The 23,119-nt window shown below is 45.5% G+C and overlaps 1 protein-coding gene across 8 annotated transcripts in view; it reads left to right on the forward strand.

Annotated features, from left to right (window-relative positions):
* Positions 1-23,119, forward strand: part of KIAA2012 (KIAA2012 ortholog) — a 105,939-nt gene that overhangs the window by 28,990 nt on the left and 53,830 nt on the right. For 7 of the 8 annotated variants that reach the window (XM_047720761.1, XM_047720762.1, XM_047720764.1 and 4 more), the window contains 3 exons: positions 2,640-2,810; positions 4,585-4,695; positions 15,285-15,353. In XM_047720761.1, the coding sequence (XP_047576717.1) occupies positions 2,640-2,810; positions 4,585-4,695; positions 15,285-15,353 (351 nt within the window). The remainder of the gene's footprint in view (positions 1-2,639; positions 2,811-4,584; positions 4,696-15,284; positions 15,354-23,119) is intronic. The other variant, XM_047720763.1, reaches the window with a different exon arrangement.

Below are 23,119 nucleotides of genomic sequence, written 5' to 3' on the forward strand. Positions count from 1 at the left end.
TGCTTCTACCTCTCCCTCTGCTGGGCCACTCCCTGCCCCACTTGTGGTCACTCGCTCTCTCTCAAATACGTGGATAAAATCCTTAAAAAAAAAAAAAATTGACAGATAAGTAATTTGTCTGAAGTCACACAACGACAAGTGACCTAGCTGGGACTGGAGCTCACGCCCTCTGCCTCTGTCCTCCCACCCATTACACTATACTTTCTTTCAGAATAAACAAAACAATGAGCCCGGGTCAGGATGTTCATGAGATGTTTCAGTTTTGAGAGCTTCCTTTGATAACTGGGGCAGGGGCTTGTTTACTCTATCTCTTAAGTGAGAGTTAATCGTCCTAAAGACTCTGAAGTTTCCTTTAAAAAAAAAAAATCCAAATACGGGCAAGGGTCACTCGGAGGTTGCCATCTGTGCACCACCAAGGCCAGTGCATGGTCTAAGCCACAGGGATCGATGGCAACACCAGGGGATTTCATCTTTGGTGTCCTCGCTTCACACGGCTCTCTGCCTGTTTTGAGTGGCCATGTCCACCAAGGAGCTAGCGCTCGTCCATCCTCTGCCACCTGCCAAGGGGAAGCTGCTCTAAGAAATCCGCGATACCTTGGTGTTAGCTAGTTCAGTATGTGACCCAACCTAGTCAGAGAAGCCTAAAGAAGAGTCTAAAGAAAGAAGAGTTGCATGGTAGTCTTTCTTACAAAGACTCCGGGGGCAGGCCTGCTGGGTGACCCTCAGTTAAGCGTGTAACTCTTGGTTTTGGCTCAGGTCCTGATCTCAGGGTCCTAAGATACAGCCCCATGTCGGGCTCCTCCCCCACCCCCCGCCCCAAGCACAGAGTTTGCTTGATCTATTCTCTCCCTCTTCCCCTCTCCTTCCTCTCCACCTAAAATAAATAAATACACCTTTATTTTTTTAAAGGTTTTATTTACTTAAGAGAGAGAGAGAGGACATAAGAGAGAGAGAGAGAGATCACAATCAAAGGGGAGAAGCAGGCTCCCCGCCGAGCAAGGAGCCTGACATGGGGCTCCATCCCAGGACCGCAGAATCATGACCAGTGCCAAAGGCAGATGCTTAACTGACTGAGCCACCCAGGTGCCCCAATAAATAAATCTTAAAAAAAAAAAAAAAGAAAAAGAAAGAAAAAGAAGAAGAAGACTCCCGGGACAAGGGTATTTAAAGCTACCAAGCAGGGACGATCCCATTGCCAGAGGCTGCATGTAGCCACGTACATGCTTAGCTCTGGATTATCACACCTTTAATATCATAAAAACAAAACCAGATTTTAGATATGCACATACGCCAGACATATTTTATTGCCGAACCCTTGAGATTAAATTGCAGACTTTGTATATTTCTTCTCTTATCATCACGTATCTCCTAAGAGCACTGATTTTCTCCCTCATAATCACAATGCAATTACCACACTCAAGAAACTTTATTATTTAATATATAGTCCATATTCCCATTTTCATAATTATACCAATAATGTTCCTTGTAGTTCCTCCCCCCACCCCCCCAATCAATCCAGGATTCTACTCAAGATCATGTATTGTATTTAACTGTCCCATGTCCTTAGAACCTTGTTTTTCATGGCATGAGCATTTTTGAAGACGATAGACCAGTTGCTTTACAGAATGAGGCTCGATTTTGATTTGTCTGTTTCCTTGTGATTAGATTCAGATCCAACATTTTGGGCAAGAATAGTATGTAGGTCATGATACATCTTTCTCAGCATATCACATCAAGAGACAGGAAATATGCCTTCATATTTATTCCATTTGTTATCATTTGTTTCATTACAGGGGATGTTAAAATTCATTATTCAGTTAAAGGTGGTGTGTCTACTAGATTTCTCCATTGTAAAGATACCTTTTCCCTTTGCAATAAATAAGTGGCCCATGATACGTTGAAATTATGTGTGAAGACACCTTTTAAACACAACAGCAACATTGTGTTGAACAGGAAATAAATACCACTCCCTCTGAGATGAAGACATGGTCTCAATCACTTAGATTACTGGGTTTCACCCTTCCTGGAGTAGTCCCTCCTGATTTTGAAAAAGAACCGGAGAAAGAACAGAAGTGGAGGGCACAGTGGGCTTTGTGCATTTTCATCAATCCCATTACCCTCTAACTAGCATCTGGAAGGTGCTACTTTGTACTTTACGACCTTGAGGAGTCATGTGATCATTGGCTCTGCTTAGAAAAATTGCTTTGTGGTTGGATCTGTAGCCAACAATACCATGAGCTCTAAAGCTGGGGTCTTTTTTGTTTGAGCCTTTGTTTGGGGGGGCTAGAAGGATCCCATAGCCTCTGTAGTCTTTTTTCTCTCTCTCAGGAGCCCATCGACAAGAAGACAACCACCACCACCACCACTCCAGTCCTCCCAGTTACTGGAAGCTCCCAACTGAAGGACCCTTGTTCCAGCCACCTTGGCCTCCATTGGTTGTGGAAAGGAGTCACTTGGCCTCTACTCCTTAGCAGGGCTAGAAAAGAGGGACAAACTTAGGAATGAACGAAATAAACCAGCCTAAGCACAAGAAGCCATCAAAAAAAAAAAGAAAGAAAGAAAGAAAAAGAAAAAAGGTTCTTTCTCCTTCTTGCTGACTCAGAAGTTCTCTCGTGTTTTTTCTCCTTTTGCTTTGAAAGATGATGATGGCCCACCTGAGAATGTGACCCCACCACTGTCCCTGATTAAAGAAAGAAAAAGTCCAGAGAGCCAGAGGGGCCGGGACAGCCCCAGGACATCAAGCTACAGCAGCACCATGGGTTCCTTGGATAGGAGAAGGCCTAGGGGGGCACTCCCAGCAGAAGGACAAGGTAATCACTCTTGGGGGGCACAGATGTTCCCCCCTCCCCCACCCTCAGCTTGTCTGTGGTTCTGGGCTCACTTTAATCATCTGCAGGGCCACACAGCTGTGAAGCAAGCTGTCTGAAAGCTGCCCCATTGAAAAGGGGGAAATCAGCAGTGTTCCCAGCAGTGTCTGGGATTAATGTTCACCACGCTTATTCCTAAAAGAGTCAGTACATGTTTTAAGAGTTTGCTGCACCAACACGCAGTGTCAAGCTGTTCTGTGCTCTTCTCATTCCTGGCAGTGGTGTGCAATGACACAGCTCCCTGTGCTCACCAGGGATACAGGCTCCCGGGCTTACCAGGCAATCCTCAACACCCTCCCAGGGGCCAGGGAGCCTGGTGACATGACTCTGCCGAGAGGAAGAAGTCCCCAGAAAGAAGTCCCCCTCCAGCCCAGGGCAGAGCCTGAGGCCTGTCCACAGAGAGAGGAGGGCTCTGGATTTCTCTCGAAGGGCGAGGCAAAGTAAATCCACCTCCTCTGTGACAGGCCCACTGAAAGTTCTTATCCTTAAGAGCTGACAATCTAGGAGGAGACTGGGATGCTTAGACAAGAGCAATAATGCAGAGACGTTACACGGGGGCTGGGATCTAAAGGTAGCTCATAAAGCAAAAACGGCTTAGAGTCCAAATCACCCCCTGAAATGCCCTGGGGGAGGTGCCGTGCTGGACACTGACGGCACCACTTTCTGGAAGGGGCAGCCCAGCCAGCTGTTCCTCCTTCATGGGAGTGCGGGGCTACTGTCTCTGGCTGAACACCAGAGGACAGAGACTGGTGTGTGTTTGGGTGCCAGACACTGCAAAGAAAGTGTCTCGGTTAACAGCAGAATCACACTCGGGGCTGCAAGAAACTCACACTCTGAGAGGCACGTGGGAACTGAGAGCCACAAAGACAGCGGGTGCGGCATCTTTCATTTTTTCATTTTTATCTTCTGCTCACTCAGGGACCGGATGCCTCACCCTTTCGGTCCCTTCGTCCCTCCTCCCTCTTCCCTAGTCCCTCCCCCCTCCTCCAAGCATCTATAGTTGAAGCCTTGTAAGCACAAATTAAATACATCGATCAGTATCTCCATTACGTGTTCGCAGCTTCTCTGCCACCGAAATGGTCAACCTCAAACCCCCTTCTTCCCCAACTCCCCCCCCACCCTTCTCCCCCTCCAAAGACGTCATTTTCATTTATAAACTGTTTTGGCCCAGAACTTCTCTCTTACAACCCCCTCCCTTTTATAGTTGCCTGGCAGGGATCCTCTATTACATTTGATACAAATGAACCAAACTTTAGCTACAGTCAGTCAGTAACAAGCCTGTTCCTGTGAGGTTGAAGAGCCCAGGACAAACTACAGCAAATAGACACACACACACCCCTACCCGGACATTTTTGTAAAGGGAGAATCGGATTAGAATGAATGCCAGGGGGGCGCCTGGGTGGCTCAGTGGGTTGAGCCTCTGTCATGAGACCCTGAGCCTCAGGTCATGATCTCAGGGTCCTGGGATCAAGCCCTGCATCGGGCTCTCTGCTCGGTGGGGCACCTGCTTCCCCCTCTCTCTGCCTGCCTCTCTGCGTACTTGTGATCTCTCTGTCAAATAAATAAAATAAAATCTTTAAAAAGAAAACAAAGAATGAATGCCAGGGCCATGACAATGATGGCGAGCACGTGACACACTGGCTTCTCCCCATGGGGGGTTCAAGGAGCCTCCCCTGCGCCAATGCTAACACCGGCCATGCTTGTGCTTATTTTCAAGAAGATTCCAGAAACCCCACACTGGGACACTTCTCGCCAGGTCCTGATGAACAAAACACCTGCCTGTTCCTCCCTGGGCCTACTGAAACCAAGGAGCCTCTTTCAGGTAAAGGTAAGATGATACATCCCAGGCCAGCCTCACTTATACATGGGCATATTTTACCTGTAGCTTCCAAGACTTCCCAGCAGCAGAGACATCATTAAAAACAGTTGCAAGCCAGCCAGTTTCTTCCCTCTCACTGACACAGAGGTGCCTCTGTAGCTCAGACACAATAACCCAATGTTTGCACGACAAGTTTGCTCTTGCTGGAGCATCTGGAGAGGGAAGTTCCTGCAGAATGGCTTGGAGGAGGTCTCCTGTGCCACGCTGATGCCTTGATGAGAACGATAAGCCCTTTTGGTAATTGCCCAAACTAAACACTGCCTTTTCACTTGTTTCCAACCACCCTCCAGAGATGGAGATTGCTAACTGGTAATCCAATCAGGTACCCTTGTTATATGCGTTGGTTCATTGCTGCAAATCATCTGGCTTCTGACAGATGATCAAGGCAGTTTCCAAAAACCCTTCTGGCACGTTACTTCTTTGGAGAAGACATGCTGGCTCTGGGCAATAGCCATTTTGCAAAGAAAAAAAAAAAGTGAAGTCAGAGGGTGATGAGTACCAACCACCCAGGATCCACCATGATGTGTGTGTGTGAGACGTACGCCCAGCAGGCCTCTTGGCGAGGCAGATTAAAATCTGCGCTCATTTGGTAGGTTAGGTCACCCCTGGCTTAATAAAAAGAGAATGGATTCAAAGCCAGGAGATCTGAGTAGGCCTGGCTTGTCCTCTTCATCCGTCTCTGGATCAGTCCCTCCCAATGTCCAAGGGTCCTCCTCCCATCCAAAGTGAGAGGATCAACTCTTATTTTGATGAGGCGGGAAGTCTCTTGACCATTGCTACAGTTTATGTATTGTGTCTATTCCTCTGGAAGTAGCTTCCTAGCACATGGGTTTCCAGAAACTAGAAGGCATTAGGTTCCAAATTCAGTGTCACAACCACTTGTGTTATCTCATGAGATAAATACAAAAATAGCTTGGTCCTGACTTGGTGGAAGCAGGATTTGGACAGGTGGAGGCCACTGTCAGCGTGATACAGCTGGGCTAACAACCAGAGAGCACATGATTCTGTTCACCTGCTGCACATTTTTCTACTCTGTTCCAGGAGAAATAACCCCCCTTCTGGCAAAGCAAGAGTCAGAAGCAGAAAAAGAAAACATTCAGGCTTTAAGGTGGCTGTCACGTCGTCGATAGGATGTTTCAGTCATTTTGGGGTTCCCAGCGCCCAACACAGCCCTGACACACACACAGCAGGATCACAATCGATTTTCAGTGAAAAAAATCTTTCAACAATTTCCACACTAAAGGAAGAAAGAGAGAAATGAAATTTCTGATGAATAAACGGAGACGGGCCTGCCATCTTGTGCTAGTCCCATGAACAGTGTATTTAATCCTACCGGTCTCTCAAACCTAAAAGCATTCACTATAAGCTTGTTGAAGGGGTGAATCCATCAGTCAGTCAGTCAGTCAGTCAGTAGACTCGCCCCAGCCTTTCCTCCACATATGATCTGTGGGTCTTCGGTCTCGATGGTGACTGGAATGTGCCCTGGAAGTCAAGGCAGAACCTCAAACCCACATTCCCTAGAGGGGCCTACAGGCCGCATCTAGCCTCAAAGAGGATCTATGAACAGGACAGGTTTGTTGCTGTTCTGTTTCATTTTGAGAAGCAGCATACTCAAAAAAAAAAAAAAAAAGGGTCAACTCTTGCAAAGGATTTGCTCCAATTATACCAAACTCTTTGTAGCTCAGCTGCTCAGATCCATCTTGACCACTCTCCCCACCCTGCCCTTCAGTCTTGTTTCCCATCACATCCGGGCCCACTCTTCTCTTGCCGGTGGCCCAAACATTCAGGCTTCCTTCTCTTACCTCCCAGCCTTTGCCCAAGTGCCCACAAATATTGACCATGGTTTTAAGCTCCAGGCAAGGACTCATCTTTTCTGGGACAGTTTCCTTAATAAATCTACCTCCTCTCATACAACTGCCTCAGCCCATTCCCCTCTCTCAATCCCACTTTTGTGATTGTTGTATTTATCTGCATCTGTTTTCTGTTGAGTTCCCAAATATTACATGAGTCCTAGAGAGCCTCTTATCTTTATCATATGTCCGAGAAATACTTGTCGATTGACCGAGTACCCCTGGTGCTACAAAGGAAAGTTCCTCGGGGATCATAAATGGTTATTTTTTTTAATTTAAAAAAGTCTTGAGTAAAGGAGACAGTATGATCTGTCTGATCTTTCTTTGACTTTCAGACTCTGTCAACATCTATTTGGAAATAAATTCTTAGGCAATTAGATCATGATATCTTACTTTCAAAGAGCCTAGAGAAATGAATATAAACCTCCAGAAGGAAAAAAAAAAAAAGATGCAAAGGCTAGAGCTGGAATTTGACCCTTTTGGTCGTGTTGGGATGTTGCAGCACTTAGAAAATTCAAAGGCTTAAGAAAGGAAAATTTCACTTGGAAGGATTTAAGTCAAAGCAGTGGATATGTGCTCTGCGTTGCTTATCCTTGGGTCAGACCCTTCACCCATCTTCCTAGTCACAGTGGCCACAAGAGAAGTTTTCTTCCAGAAGTTTTTTCAGTCAGAAGTGTCTGACTGCAGGCCACCTGGGTGGCCTTGATTTTGGCCCAGGTCATGATCTCAGGGTCCCAGGATCGAGCTCCATGGGACTCTGTGCCCACCGGGGAGTCTCCTTCAGGATTCTCTCTCTTTCTCTCCCTCTGCCTCTCCCCCAGCATTTACATGTTCTCTCTTGCCCTCTCTCTCTTTCAAATAAATACATCTAAAAAAAAAAAAAGTGTTTTATTGCAAGAAGTTCACAATGTCTGTGCCAGCGATCCAGGTTGGGACTTCAGGTCTCACATAAATTTAAATTCTTGATCTCTTTCAGGGTTCCCAGTTAGCACTCGTTCTTGTCCTAAATGGATGTTTACCCCAAATATGTTCCTTAGGTTTTGGTCATTTAATTAAGCATCCTTCTTCTTATAACTTTTTCCTAGTGTGTCCGCAAATTCTTTGACTCTTGTCTCTCCAACAGGGAGAAGCTGATATTCCTTCCCTCGAGTGTAGACTGGACGTAGAGGCTCACTTCTAATAAATGTAGGGTATGACAGAAGTGATCGTGTGTGGCTTCTGCGCCTGGGTCATAAGAGGCGCTGCAGTTCCTCCTCGCTCTCCCTCTCTCTTGGATTACTCACTCTGGGGAAAGCCGGCCACCCTGTCTGTCAGGAGGCCATTCAAGCAGCCTGGTGGAGAGGTCCATATGGCAAGGCGGTAACACCTCCCGCCAGCAGCTAGAATAAACTCTCCAGGTTTATGCATGAGCCAGCTAGAGAGGAGATGCTCCCAGCCCCGGGGAAACCTTCAGAGGCTGCGTCCTGCCTGCCACGGGGACTGCAGCCTCACAAGAAACTCCGCACCAGAATCACACACCAAAGCCACTCCCAGATTCCCACAGAAACCGTGTGAGATATCATAAAGGTTTATTGTTCTAAGGTCACTAGATTTGGGGGCAATTAGTTTTGGTAATAGATCATATACTCCGTGTCACTTCCTGGTGCTCAGCAATTTGGTAAACAGAAAGATAAAGGGTCTAAGAACGTCCCAGCTGGTCTCAAAACACTGATTATTTGGAGGCAAACATATACTCAATGGTTGACTTTCTCTTTGTTTTCCCCATTTGGCATCTGTGATAAGGCTGGTTATGGCATCCCATGGGTAAAAATATGATTTTCCTTGAGAAGTCTTTCTCTTAGCAACTGTTGCTTTAGAGAAGATGCCTGGAGATTCTTTTTAAAGATTTTATTTATTTATTTGATAGAGAGAGAGATAGATCACAAGTAGGCAGAAACGCAGGCAGAGAGAGGGGGAAGCAGGTCCCCCGCCGAGCAGAAAGCCCGATTCGGGGCTCGATCCCAGGACCCCGAGATCATGACCCGAGCTGAAGGCAGAGGCTTAACCCACTGAGCCACCCAGGCGCTCCATGTCTGGAGACTTAACAGAGGAAAAGTTCTTTAGATGCAGTAGGGTGAGGGACAAAAAGAAAGAACCCCAGACTAAATGTCCAAAGTCTTAAGTTATTCTCAGCTCTGCCACCTGTGGTTTCTGCAATGACGGGCAAGTAATTTCACTGCTGTGGACTTCAGCTTCCTCATATAGGGAAAGAGGAGTTGGAATTAGATCCAGTCCTCCCAGCGTATATCCCATAGAACTCCAGTTCCTCACAAGGGTAACAGGCATTATACAAAAAATCAAAACGTTCTGAGGTCAAATAGGTGTGGAAACCAGTGGGCAAAAGCTAAGCAGATTCCTTACGCGGGATTTCACAAGGACTCAAATATGCTAATGGGAATTCCTGCTCTCTCAGAGGCTGTGCACCTGACCGCTTAGTTCTTTCTTGTTTTCGGCAAAGCATCATGTGGATCTAAATCATTTTTGGAACACACCTTGGAAAATGCGAAACGGAGTGGTCCCTTCCAGCTGTGCTGCTGTATGTTACTAAATATGCTCTTTTCCCAAGGAGACTCCCCTGGTGGGGCAGCTCCGCTGTCTGAATCTGGAAGCAGGATCTCAGCCATTCAGTAACTCATGACTGCTCTTACTTTCATTTTCCAAACATCACTCTGAATCCTCAGTTCATCCCTCTCTGAGTGAGAAGTAGAGGAAGGTAAGAAGAAGCCAGTGTGGCAACAGGCCCTTCTGCCCCAATCTGGGTTTGTTAATACCCCATAAGAAATCACATTGACAGTTTTAGGGATCTCGGGTTAACTGAAATAAAGGAAAACGTGACTGGATAGGGTCCCTCGACACCCAGCATTTCCTTCCAGTGGGCCCTCCTGTCCTGCCGAGCCTAGAAGGCTAGAGACTCTCCCAGATCCTTTGCCATCAGGAGGCTGCCCACGAATTTGCGTTCTGCCACAGAGCTGCCCTTGCAAGAGACACTGGAGGGCAGAAGCCAGGCAGACGCTCCGGGCTGCTCCCCCTAGCAAGCAAGTTCATGAAGACTAAGTGTATCCAGTGGCAGGCCCGACAGCAACTTTATAAGCACCAAGTTCTGTAGAGTAACTCTGCTCCTTTTTAAAATATCTGGTGGTTTCCGTTCTCCACTAAGCCCTGCCCGACACGCTCTCCTTACAGAAATTAGGGGAGATTCCTATGAAGCTCGGCGTGGGGCTAATTTGGATCCGTCACATCCACCACAGGGCGGGTTGTGACGCTGCGCTTGTTCCTGGACTTCACAGAGAAGCAGGTTCTTTCCCTCAGCACAGTGAGGCCGGCAAAGCCCCAGCAGCCCGTACTGGAAGGTGTTCCGAGAGCCACCAGCAGAGAGCCACTAAAAAACATTAGGGAGCCTCCTTTCCTTTGACAAAGACCTCTCCTGATTCACAGAAGCACAAAGACTCCCCTACCTCACATTTGGCTGAAAATGTGTCATCACCACTATTCTGCTTCCCAAAGAAGAAAAATGTCAAAAAATAATAGTTCTCTCTGAATCTGCTCAGAATTTTTATTTTTAAGAAAAAAATCAGTATGAAGTGTTGAAGAATATTTAGTTCCTCTTTAGTTTTTGCATATGGTGGGACTTAGGTTTTTTACAAAGCTCGTGAAACTATGAATTCTACCTCCTTTACGTTTGATCCCATTTAGAGAGCCTTAGAGTCGAACGGGAATGTAAGCATTGCCTTCATCACCGTTTAATACCAGACAGACTCGCTGAGGACACTAGAAGATAAAATGGGTAACCGCAGAGCCGTCTGGTTGAAGTGGGGTTGGTCTGTCTCCCCACAACTTCTCCACAGTCCAACTAATTCTTCCCCTCCTAAGAGGACTCCCGGGGAGGGTGTCATGCCACTGCAGCTACGAGACCACAGTTTGAAAGTCTCTCATTTTGTAGATAAGGACGGCGAGGCCCAGATAAGTGTGATTTGCTCAAAGTGATTTGCTCAAAGTTACACCGCTTCTCTGTGGCAGAGCTGAGGCTCAAATCCAGACTTTTCCAACCCCGATTAGGTCAAAGCTCTTCCCACTAAATCGTACTTGCCTCTCGCCTTATTTGTCAAAAAGTCTCCAGGCTTCAAGGACTAGCTGAATTCCCACCTTCTTGTGATGCCTCAGCTGCTGCTGATGGCTACTTTCTTAGGTTCCCCTCATTCTCAAGGTCTGGGCCTCTCACCAAGCACTCCATCACTTTTTTGTCTTCTTTACTTTTTTTTTTTTTTAAGATTTTTATTTATTTATTTGACAGAGAGAGAGATCACAGGTAGGCAGCAAAGCAGGCTGCGGTGGGGGTTGAGGGAGCAGGCTCCCTGCTAATTAGAGAACCTGATACAGGGTTCAATCCCAGGACCCTGAGATCAAGACCTGAGCCGAAGGCAGAGGCTTAGCCTCCTGAACCACCCAGGTGCCCCTTTATTACTTTTTTTCCTTCTTTCCTCTCCAAGATTTGAAATTCCCATGGGTAGATCCCCTTTATCTACTTCTGAATATCCCAGGAAACAGCATGGGCAGTCCTGGAACACAGCCCACAATTAAGGATTGAAACCGTGAGTAGCAAAGAGTCGAATTGTTCCCCAATATCCATTCTTTCATTATTTTATTAGAAGCGCCTAAGTTCAGTTGAAGAAATGGCTGCTGGCTAGAAATTCTGTTTCTCAGCCTCTCTTGCAACCAAGCATGGCCATGTGACTAAGTTGTGGCTAATGAAATGGGAACAGATGTAACATGTGCAACTTTTAGGTCATTTTCTTGAAAGGACATTGCTCTCTCTCCTCTTCACTGAAGAAGGTCCTCTTTCCCCTTGGACTTGGCTGAGGCGGTGAAATAGCTTCAACCATGGGGAGGAGGGCCATACCCTATTGGATAACGGAGCCATAAGATCCAGGAAACCTCATTGCTCAGATGACTTCATGGAGCAAAGCCACCTTGGTCTGCCCACCTACCTCTCAGCTCTTTCCTGAAAGAGAAATACATGTTTATCTTTCAGAGTCTTTTGGTTACAGCAGCTTGCCACGTTCCTTAGCTAAAACAACAACTATAATAATATCTGCCATCCTGGTTTACACTTTATAACAGTCAAACCAGATTCAAGATGCCTGGGTGGCTCAGTCGGTTAAGCATCTGCCTTTGGCTTGGGTCATGATCTCAGGGTCGAGTCCCGCATTGGGCTCCTTGCTCAACGGGAGCCTGCATCTCCCTCTGCCTGCCGCTCTCCCTGCTTGTCCCCTGTCTCTTCTCTCTGTCTCTCTCTGACAAATAAATAAAATCTTTCAAAATGAAACAAAAAAAAATCAGCTTATACTTGGGGCGCCTGGGTGGCTCAGTCGGTGGAGCTTCTGACACTTGGTTTTGGCTCAGGTCAGGTCATGACCTCAGGGTCACAACATGGAGCCCCAAGCGGCTCTGCGCTCAGCAGGGTTTCTGCTTGAAGATTCTCTCCCTCTGCCCCCTCCCCGACACATGCATGTTCTCTCTCAAATAAATAAGTAAATCTTTAAAAAAAAAAAAAAAAAGGTCATACTTGCAGTACGTCTTGTAAAGTATTAAATAAAATTCTGATATAAAATATTATGGCACCTAAAAGAGAGAAGACCCATGACATGTGTGCTTGACGCCTTCGGTAAAATGTGCTGAACACCTACAGTATGCAGGAGACAGAGAACGATGCTGATATTGAGGGCAAACTCTGTCAGGCACTGTGTCCCTCCGTCATCTCATTCCATGAGCCCAGTAATCCCATGAAGTGAGTATTTTCATTCACGTATCACAGCTGAGGAAACTGAAACACAGGAGCCCAACTCCCCTGCGCACGCTGACGTTACCTGGTAAGCAGCCGGCTTTGTCATGCCCCAGAGCCTGGGCTCTTCCCCCTCTGCTTCTGAGGCTCAGCACCTGTGGCTACTGCCCCGCAAGGACTCACAGACACGTGAGGACAGACTCACAAGCAATGAACTCTACCACAGGGCAGGATGGAAAGAGTGCTGCGTTTGAGGCCTAACCGGCTAATTCCAACCTAGGGGCCTGGGAAGGGTGTTCGCAGAGAGATACCGTTTGCACTGACCTTTGAGAAACCAGGGGAAGAGGATAAACAGAGAAGAGAGAGAGACATGACCAGCGGAGGGACCAGCATGAACCCAAACAGAGAGAGACAGAAAAAGAGAATACGTGTGGGGAAAGACAAGTGGTCCGAATCAACTGTGAGGGATTCCCAGGAGGCGATGAGGGTGAAAGTCAGGCCAGGGCCAGACCAGAGAAGGCCTTGTGCTCCAGGGTAATGCTGAGATGCTGCTTTTTCGGCACCAAGGAATCACAGATGTTTGAGGAGGGATGTCATGTAACCCAGTGCGCGTGCCAGCATGAAGGGACAGGCAAGAGAAAAGGCTAAGCATTCAGGCCACTGCGGAGCCATCCGGGCAGCAGCTGACGGCAGCCAAACAGAAGGCCACACGCAGACCTCGGAGATGCTGCCTAGCTGTGGGGACATGAGCATTTCTCTGAACCCCAGCAGCCAGTGACAAGCCTGATAATAGAGACTCTTTTCAAAACTGGCTACCATCCTCATCTCCAATTTTAGACTCAAATTCCTTTTTTCATTTTCACTTTCAGGGAAGAGGGTTTCTTCAGGGGTGTGTGTGTGTGTGTGTGTGTGTGTGTGTGTGTGATGTCTTGTACTTGAGATAAAGCAACAGTCAAGGCCCTGGATCCCGCCACCCGCCCAGCGGCAGACACGGCGCCGCAGCCTTCCGAGAGGCGTTCCGTTCCGGCCACCTCCCTCACTTTAAGTCAAACTCCCACCAACACACATAAAAAGTGAATTCCAGTGTCACACACCTCTCAGCGTGTCAGTGTGCCGTGTGCCTGTTTTGTGGCTTCTGCATTCTTGGGGAAGTGGTGGAGCTTCCTAGCAGACAACTGCGGTAAACAGTAGGCGTCCTAAGGAAAACCTTGAGAGCAAATAGCTTGGATGCTTCAAGGCAAAGGCCAAGCGGTAAGCAGTGATGGAAAGTGTGTGCATAACCCTCCTGTACCCTCTTACCCCGAAACACACTGAGGTTTCTCTTTCATGGTTGTTTTAGCCTCTTTTTCCTCTCCAACCACCGACCACTCAATTCTTTGAGGGAAAATTAACATTCATTATGCAATTTATCTCTCTCCTTTTAATCCAGAGTGTCTGTCTCCAAGGTCCCTACTCAATAATTAATGTTTGTTCTCATTTCCCATTCTCCAGAGCATCCATTCTTGAACTGTAGGGTCAACAATTAACACTAATTATGGCTTTTCCTCTCTCCAGTGTTGGTTCTTAGAATCCCAAGTTGCCCTGCTCAGCCTAAGTTATGTGTGCATGCGGCTGGGTCTGCACTCCGAGGTAGAAAAACACCAAGGAACGGGCTTTTCCAAGCCCACCACAGTTTAGCAAATCAATAAAAACAAACATTCTTTTTTGGCAACCTCTCTAGTATATTTTTTATCAGTAATGAGACAAGGAAGCATAAATACTTACATACACATATTTGGAAAGTAGTAGGGAGGAGGGGGCAGTTAGAGCATCTCAAAAGCTTTTTCAAGTTGAATTTTCTACAATTCCACCTGACTTTTTTCTCCCTATGGTTATCTTCTCAATATCTCACACACACCCCCACCCCCCATACACCCCAGATTTCCCATTAAAAACTGTTCTTCCGGTGTACCTGGGTGGCTCAGTGGGTTAAAGCCTCTGCCTTCGGCTCGGGTCATGATCCCGGTGTCCTGGGATCGAGCCCCACATTGGGCTCTCTGCTCCGAGGGGAGCCTGCTTTCTCCTCTCTCTCTGCCTGCTTGTGATCTCTGTCTGTCAAATAAATAAATAAAATCTTAAAAAAAAAAAAAAAAAACTGTTCTTCCATCTCAGATCCACTCAGTTGACCTCTTTGCTAGCATCACCGCCCCCCCGCCCTTAAAATTGTCTTTCTCTGGTCCATCAAGCAAATTCTCCTCATCCACTAAAACAGCATTGTTTTAACCAGTTTTCATTTTGACTGACAAGGACAGCCAGGAGAATGATTCTCACCCAAGGTAACTTGAAGAAATTGGAAAAAAAAAAAAAAAAAAATTCAGGGCTGTGCAGAAGCCCGTCTGTCTTCTTGGCTGGATCAGATGGGCTAGAATCCCTCCTGTCTCCCCTGGTCCAACCCTTGTATTTGCGCTACAGCTGCAGGCTGGGGCTCCCACTTGTCTGTCTTCCCCCCATCGCTGTGCGCACTGGGGCCCCACAGCACATCTGCTCTTCAAATCGGGGCATCTCCTTCCAACGTGTGTCAGGCATTAACTGTTTCGTGCTCTTGCTCTGTCAAAAGTTCTCCTCTCAGAATTTCAGCATCAGGGTCCCTACTGGATTTCACCCTTAAACACCTTAAACAAAAGTTATTCTTTTCCTTGATGCTTTTAAAATCCCAGCTCAATCTTCTCTCCGTGATGGCATCGACAGATTTTTTTTTAAAAAACCACTCCATTTATTACGAGAATTCAACATCAAAGCCACCCCCTGGTTTTCCCTTGTCTTGAGGTAAGAAAAGTAGCTTTTTTCAAGAGTTTTCCACACTCACAGGTAAAACACCTCTTGTTTTTCAGCCTATGAATCTGTCCATTCAAATACCAGACATGAAAAGGAGGGGTCTAGAATTCAACGTCCCCTAAAAGGTAAGCTTTTCCTCTAAAGAAGTCACCTCTACTTCTCCTCTAGATCATGGGATTTGCATGTACCTTATTCCATACAGGGACCTCTAGAAACACAGTTTCTCCACAAAATGGCAATAAGGAGGAAAGAGGATTTGCTTCTTGGAGAGCCTGGGCAATGTGGTGTCGTTGTGAGTGACCCATAGGCAACGCTGCGTGCTGTGGTCTGAGTGTAAATATTAGGGGAGAAGAGAAGCCAGACTAAGAGCTTGTGCTTAGCTTGCCCAGAAGGAAAACGTGCAGGGACGTCCTGTGGCTTCTGCAGGCCACACGCCGCACCCCTCACAGTATAACGAGGTGGGCACGGCCCCCAGAGTTGTGCACAGCTCCACCTGCACAACGACAAATGAGGAGACTCTCTGGAACATCCTCTCAGGCATGTATTCAAAACGGAGGACTGAGGCCAGGTTTTCACCTTCCACGCTTCCTTTCACACTCTGTTTCCCCCACGTAGAAAGAAGCAAAAACTAGGAGCATAAGTTGACTTTGCAGCTCATCCCCTCCCTCCCGCCACTGCTGCTTCTGCTTCGGCCCGGGGTGGGGGAAAGGATGGTTACGTAGAGACCTTCTCTCTCTCCTAAAAATAGTCTTTGATTAATAGAGAGACGTGTGTGGTCTTCCTCGCTGCTTGTTTTGGGACAGGCGGCAATGAATCCTGAATGAGGGACCCGCTATGGTGACAGGAAGCGATGCCCCAGATGGAGTGCTGGAGCCAGGGCTTGGGAGGGGGGGGACTGTTTTTGCCAGAGACTACAAAACCAGAAGGAGAACAGGCACAATCATATGCTTGCCACTCTCAAAATCTGTAAGCAGAGAAGTGCCCGAGAACTTGGCATTCCGCATCACCCCTCCTGCCATTCTCCTTGGATGGACATCCTGACCGTGGTGGGAAGTTTCAGCGTCAGTGCTGTTCATTCTCACGTGTTGGTTGGAACTGGGCCAGGGCTGCTCTTAACAGGAGCCCTCTAGGGAAGGATGATGATGATGATGGAGGTGATGGGGATGATGGAGACGACAGCTACCACTGTTGTCTGGTTTTGACATGCCAAACGCTGTGCTGAGTGCTTGACAGTCATCATTTCACTTCATTGTCACAGCACTGATATGAGGTAAAGTCTATCATTATCCTCATTTTTCACCTAGGACAGTGTGGCTCAGAGAGGTTAAGTGACTTGCCCGAGGTCACACAGCTAAGTGGAGATGCTGTGATGTGAACCCCAGAACCCTGCTTTTTTTACCACAATGAATGGTGAGGAGTGATGTCAGTCCTAACAGACATGTTGCCGTCTGACAAAATGGACACTTTAGGAAGTTCCTGACTTCATGACACACATAAATGGCTTCTGTTGCATATCCTTTTCTCACTCCAGTTCCCCTTACTTGGCATCAGACACCCTTTTGAGGGTAACACTGAAAATGATTTGCAACTTTTAGAAACATGGGGAGAAGGGAGCTGGGAAAAAAAAAATAGGAACAGTCTGAGAGAAGCCAAACTCTTGAGACAGATTTTCTAGGAAGATAGGCCATTTATAGGGTAGCTCTCCAGACCAAAAACATTCTTCCTAATATAGCCAAAAATGCTGTAATTTCACTTCATTCTACTAAAACCTTATTAATAGATTCACTTTGAATTCAGAAGTATTCTCTTAAAAGTTTGATACTTCTGAGAGGTTAATAGTCATTCACACTTTAGTCATATATATTTAATCATACACACACACACACACACACACACGCACGCACGCATGCACGCACGCACACGCAGATATAAACACACAATCTCCATCCAGATGGCTGTTCTCTTGCAACCTAGCTGAGAACTGCTGTTCAGAGGGACTAAAAATTCTGACAGGGGTAGAAAGAGAGGTGGGTAATTTGAGGGTAAAGGGAATTTTAAGAATTGAAACATGCCTGACTGGTGGATTGATCTGGAGGGCTTGGACGAACTGAAGACATTAGCTATATGGAGGAAAAAGGAAGAAGAAAAGTACAGAAAGGGATACAGTAGAGCACCAAAGACAAACTTGGACTATTTCATAATTGCCCCATGGCAAGCTCTATATTCAGGAAAAGGAAAGGAAACTTTTATTTCTTCTTTTCTCTACTCCTAGTAACTAAAGACCTTAGGCTAATGCAAGTCTCTTTCTTATTTCCAAGCTTTTGAACATCCTATTGCCTCTGCCTGGAGTACAATTCCTCATCTCCTTCTATCCCCTAACATTTTTTAAAATTATGGTAAAATATACATAACATAAAAATTGCCATCTTAACCATTTTAAGTGTAGCATTCAGTAGTGTGAAGCAGATTCACGTTATTGTGCAACCAATCTCCAGAACTCTTTTCTTGGAAAACAAATGCTTACTAAGTAGCAACTCCCCATTCCAACAGGCCTGCCCTTATAAGCTTAGGGCACCTCTTTTAGGGCTTAGATGTAGGACACATATTTGCTCCTTTGATTTGCTCAATGACCTTAACAAAAAATTCTTGTATCTCTTTGTGCTTAAGACTCCCATTTGTTTTTAAGAAAATGGATACAACACTACTCTGAAAATACGTAATACTCCCTGGCATTGAGTTCAAAGAGCAATTTAAGACTCCTATTCATTGGACAGACCTATAGATCTTTCACAACTTTTTGTTTTCTTTTTGGCCATTTGGTTTGAATGAATATTTTCAGGAAAAAAAAATGACAGGATTCTAAAGAATTACATAGATGGCGGACTTTGGGGATTTGTGGACTTGAAGGTCAGTTTCCCCTATTTGTAAATGACTTTGCAAATCAGGGACACAGACAATACGTCATCTTACAGAGGCCTGAAGTCAAATCGAAGACATTATGAGGCTGTAAAACAGAAGACCATCCCTAGGCTGGTTAGTGAGTGCTCCTAGCGCTCCTCTGAGCACCCACATCTCACTGTTGTGATCTATATTCATTATAACTTGTGCAATTACTCTCGTGAAGTTATTTTTCAAAAAGAACACTGATTCTCTTCATATAAATATTGTTTAATGGACCTAAATAGAAGGCCAATTGCTGGGACTGGGGATGAAAGCGAGAGAAAGTGATGTGGTCTAACATTTTGGTGGTTCTCTGCCCAAAAAAAAAAAAAAAAAAAAAGTTTTATAAATCACCCTTTATTTATAGGCTCATTAAGATCTTGAAGAATTCACCCTCTTTTTATTGGGGATATGATATGCACTAGGGGTATATCTAAGGATTCTTGAAATTCTCAGAATGTGTCCCTTCCAAGTAGCCAGAATCTGTGGTTCACTTAGTGTATAATATGCACAAGGGATCGGGGCCTTGTTCAAGCTGTGAGGCAGTGCTTAGCCCAAAGCATTTTAAGGCTGGTATGGATTTTAAGATGTATGTGTGTGTATGAGCCTTGAGTACGTGAATGTATTACCAGTTATATGTCTCAACCTATAATAAAGGTTACAGTATTATTTTTTCTTCTGTCAGAATGATCAAAAAATTAAACTTTCATTAACTAATAATCCATTAATACTCTTTACTGTTTTATCACTCCTCAGACATTTGTGCCGTAAAGAAACAGGAGGCTTGGGGCGCCTGGGTGGCTCAGTGGGTTAAGCCTCTGCCTTCAGCTCATGATCCCAGGGTCCTGGGATCGAGCCCCACATCGGGCTCTCTGCTCAGCAGGGAACCTGCTTCCCCCTCTCTCTCTGCCTGCCTCTCTGCCTACTTGTGATCTCTGTCTGTCAGATAAATAAATAAAATCTTTAAAAAAAAAAAGAAAGAAAGAAACCGGAGGCTTTTCTTTAGGATTTTTTTCCCTCCTAGCCTCTTTCACACACCTTCCTGTGTGGCTTACGGGTTTTCATTTACTGTTGTTTTAATTCTCCACAATTCTTTACTCGGAGAATAACGAAGACACAAGCATTGGAACATGCCCAATAGAAAGAATGAATGAGTCTGTTTTACAAAGCACATAGGATTGCTCATTCATTTATTCATTCAACAAACACTAATTGACCATCTACTAATGCCATATACAGCGGAAGGCACATGAATACAGTTGAGAGACAAAGTCCATGCCTTAGTGTCATCCACAGGAGTGACGTATGGTGACAGCTATGAATGAGTGCAGACTCACTCAGCCTGGAGCTCGAGAAAGCTTTAGGAATGAGAGAACACTTAAGCTGACTTTCTGAGGATATATGTAGGAACTAGCCAAGTGGAGAAAAAGGAAGTATGCTCCAGGGAAAGGGACCACATTAAGGTTGGAGAACATGGTGACATAGAAGAAATGGAAGCGGCTTCTAACGACGGGTCCCCAGGGCACAAGTAGGGAAGGGAGTGGGGAGAAATGCAGTTAGCTAGTGATGTGGTCAGGAGCCCGATCATGAAAAGTAACTGCAGCAACTAAGAAATGTATCCCAAAGATTGTGAGATCCTATGACACAGGAATTGATATACCTAGATTTTTATTTTAGAGAAATGACTTTTCCAACTATGTGAAAAATGGATTGAAGAGGCTAAGTCTGGAGGCTAGGAGACCAGATGTCTATACATATCTGAGAGTGAGTGACCGAGAACAGTATCTTCCATAGAATGAAGACCACCACATGAAGTGTTTCTTGTTCATTCCCCTCTTCCTCACAGTCTTCTACCACAGGTATCCTTATTAATCCTATGATGTATCTTGACTGGAGGGTTTCTCATAAAGTTGATATGTTGCTGCCACACAACTTGAATTTAAATTCCATCATCTAGCTTGCCTTCCATTCTGGGTTTGGTAAACGGCCATGTACCTTTGGACTGCTCCATAAAAAATAATTTATGAACTTTTAACAAGCATTGGTGTTCCCAAAGCGAAAGCCAAACCCTTGAGACTGAGCTAGACTTAGTCTAAGAAGACATAAGTAAGTAAAAGAGCTGTTATCCCAACTTGGAAGAAAAATATTGCCCTTGCATTTACTAGGCATTTCCATATTTAAATTCGAACCAACTTCTATCTTCTAGAGGACTCTATCTGGCTCCTTTAATAGAGCTCCCTGGGGTATGTCTTTAGCTTGGAGATTTTCTCAGGTCTTGAGTAACTGTTTGATATGCCCATCTCGCCCTCCTCTTCATCCAAGATTTAAAGTAAAAATGTGTAGCATAGGGCGCCTGGGTGGCTCAGTGGGTTAAAGCCTCTGCCTTCGGCTCAGGTCATGATCCCAGGGTCCTGGGATCGAGCCCCGCATCGGGCTCTCTGCTCAGCAGGGAACCTGCTTCCTCCTCTCTCTCTCTGCCTGCCTCCTGCCTACCTGTGATCTCTGTCAAATAAATAAATAAATAAAGTCTTTAAAAAAAAAAAAAAAGAAAGAGTTTAAAAAAAATGTGTAGCATAAAAAAAAAATCTGTAGCATAAACAAGGTCTAAATCTTATCCCAAGAATTTGATAATGACAATACCAAAAAGCCATCTTGGGTCTTGGTTTCCTGCATCAAACAAGCAGATCAAGATTTATTATAACACGTCAAACACTCCATAGGTCATAGGCATCTTGAGTCATATCATATAAAATATTTTTAGATATCATTCTTAAGAAAAGGTCAGCAGGGCTATGTAAAGGGACCAGAATTATCTTCCTTTTATGGTTAGTTTATACTAGGAAGATTTTTTTAAAATTAATCTGGAATTTGCCTTTGCATTTTCCATTTTTGACCACAAATACAAAACCACGAAGGTACAAAGCCTGACTTTTAGGACTCCTCCCATTGGCTTCTGCTAGGATCAGCAGGTCCATGTGCAAAATTGTGAGAAGGCGAAAGTGCTTTCTGAGATCTGTTTGGCAGTGGAGATCTCCCCTCTCCAACGAGGAACCACTGCAAATTATGGGGAAAGTGTCATGAGAGCACACTAGGGATCAAAAAGTAATCATGTCACAGAAATGACATCTGTGGGAAAAGGCCCTAAACATACTTAAAGAGGCTCCTGCCAGCACCTCCAAAAGCTACTGCGCTGGTAACCACAGAAATGTTTGGTCACTTTGGAGCCTGTGGGTCTGATGTTCTTTCCCAAGCCCTAACATACAGCCACAAAAGAGCCAGGTGGCCTGGGCTGCCTAATAAGATAACTTTTTGGTTGGGTCTCTATTTTGATACCAGATGAGGCCCACCAGAGCATCCCATACCAAGGGAAATAAGTATTAGGAAACAATGGGAATAAATATGACTATATTTCACTTTTATCAAAACAATGAACATTGTCAACATAGGTTTAAATGAAAGGAAATTTTAAGCCACCCTCTTCCATGCTAGAATCAGATGCTCTTTGTTCTTTCCTGCTTTTGAGTGTTTGGTGAAGGATCCTATGATTTGAAGAAGGCAGGAGAGTTTGGGATGAGACCCCATCTGGTAAGGGTCATCTCTGAAACAGCCTGATTATCTGGTGGGAATGCTATCTCCTTGCTAAAAGCCTGTGGTTAGATTAATGCTAGCATTCAAAAATCTGCTCTGGCCTGATGGTGGGCCGCCAGAGGAGGAATGTGTTTTCTGTTTATCTCTTCAGCGGCAGCAATGTTCATCACAGAAAGACTCTGAGCTCCCAGTTTCAAGCAGGTCTGGAAGCTGCGCGGTCTGTGGCCTGTGAATGTAGAGCCCAGTTCAGAATGATGAGAAAGAGCCAGGCCCGGGTTCACGGCCAGTTGCCTGCACTGGGTGATGGGTCAGGCAGTTTCTCCAGCTTGATAACAAGGGTAGATCCTGCCACATTGTCTGAAGAGGAAGTCTCACCACCCCCATTGCTTTATCTCCCAGGAATGCGGTTTGAATCGTATCTCCTCCTTGACAGCGTGGACCTCAGTAAATTACCAGGGTCTTGACCTAAGAGATGGAGAAGTTCTAAGCGATTTTTTTAGTCTCCTATCTAAAACTGTGTTTACATTTCCTGAACTCTGGCTGACTGATTCATTCTCCTGGTGTTGCAAGAACTTTCTTTATACATTAGAATTTATAAGTTTCATTTCTAACAGACCCAAGCTTCCTTCCAAGCCACAGTGAAGTGAACCTCATCTCAACACAATTTTGCTGGGCTAGATGTGTCCAGAGGATGGATCATGGCCAAGCAGCTGTGATGTGGCAAGCCCAAGCGAGGCTAACGGAGGGAGTGCGATGTGGAAGGAAAAGTATTAGAAACTAGGAAGATTTGGGTTCAGGTTCTAGTCTCACACTATTTCAAGGAATAGCCTCAAGCCAATCTCATTGAAACCACTCTCTGGGCCTCAGTTTCCCGGCTGTTTCAAAAAGAAATGTTTTAAATCTGTCTCCAAAAGCCACTTCCAAACCAGAAGAACCGGACAGCTGAGAAACAACAGAAAAGGAAGGTCAGCCCACAAGGAATGAATAGAAACTCGGGTCAAAGAGACAAAGATGCCACGGGCTCTTAAAAGTAGCAAGCATAGAAATAACTTTCTGTTGGACACCCAGCCCACACTAGAGACTGACTAAAACCCTTGTCACTGGAGCCATGTGCTTAGCTAAATCTGTTCCTCAAATAAACATTCCTTTATAAACATTAAATTCACTTTCTTGGGGATAAAAAGAAAAACAAAATAAATCCTATCCTTTCGCAGCATGGGATTTGAGTCTTGGACTCAAAATCAGCTCCTGAAAACCTCACTAGTTGTGCAAGCTTGGGTAGGTTAGTTCTCCTTTCAAGCCTCAGCCTCCACACCTGGGCAGAGCAGGGATCCAGCAGCTGTGGAGGAAAATCATGTAGATC

The sequence above is a fragment of the Lutra lutra genome, chromosome 3 (assembly GCF_902655055.1).
Source record: "Lutra lutra chromosome 3, mLutLut1.2, whole genome shotgun sequence".
In the NCBI taxonomy this organism is placed as follows: Eukaryota; Metazoa; Chordata; class Mammalia; order Carnivora; family Mustelidae; genus Lutra; species Lutra lutra.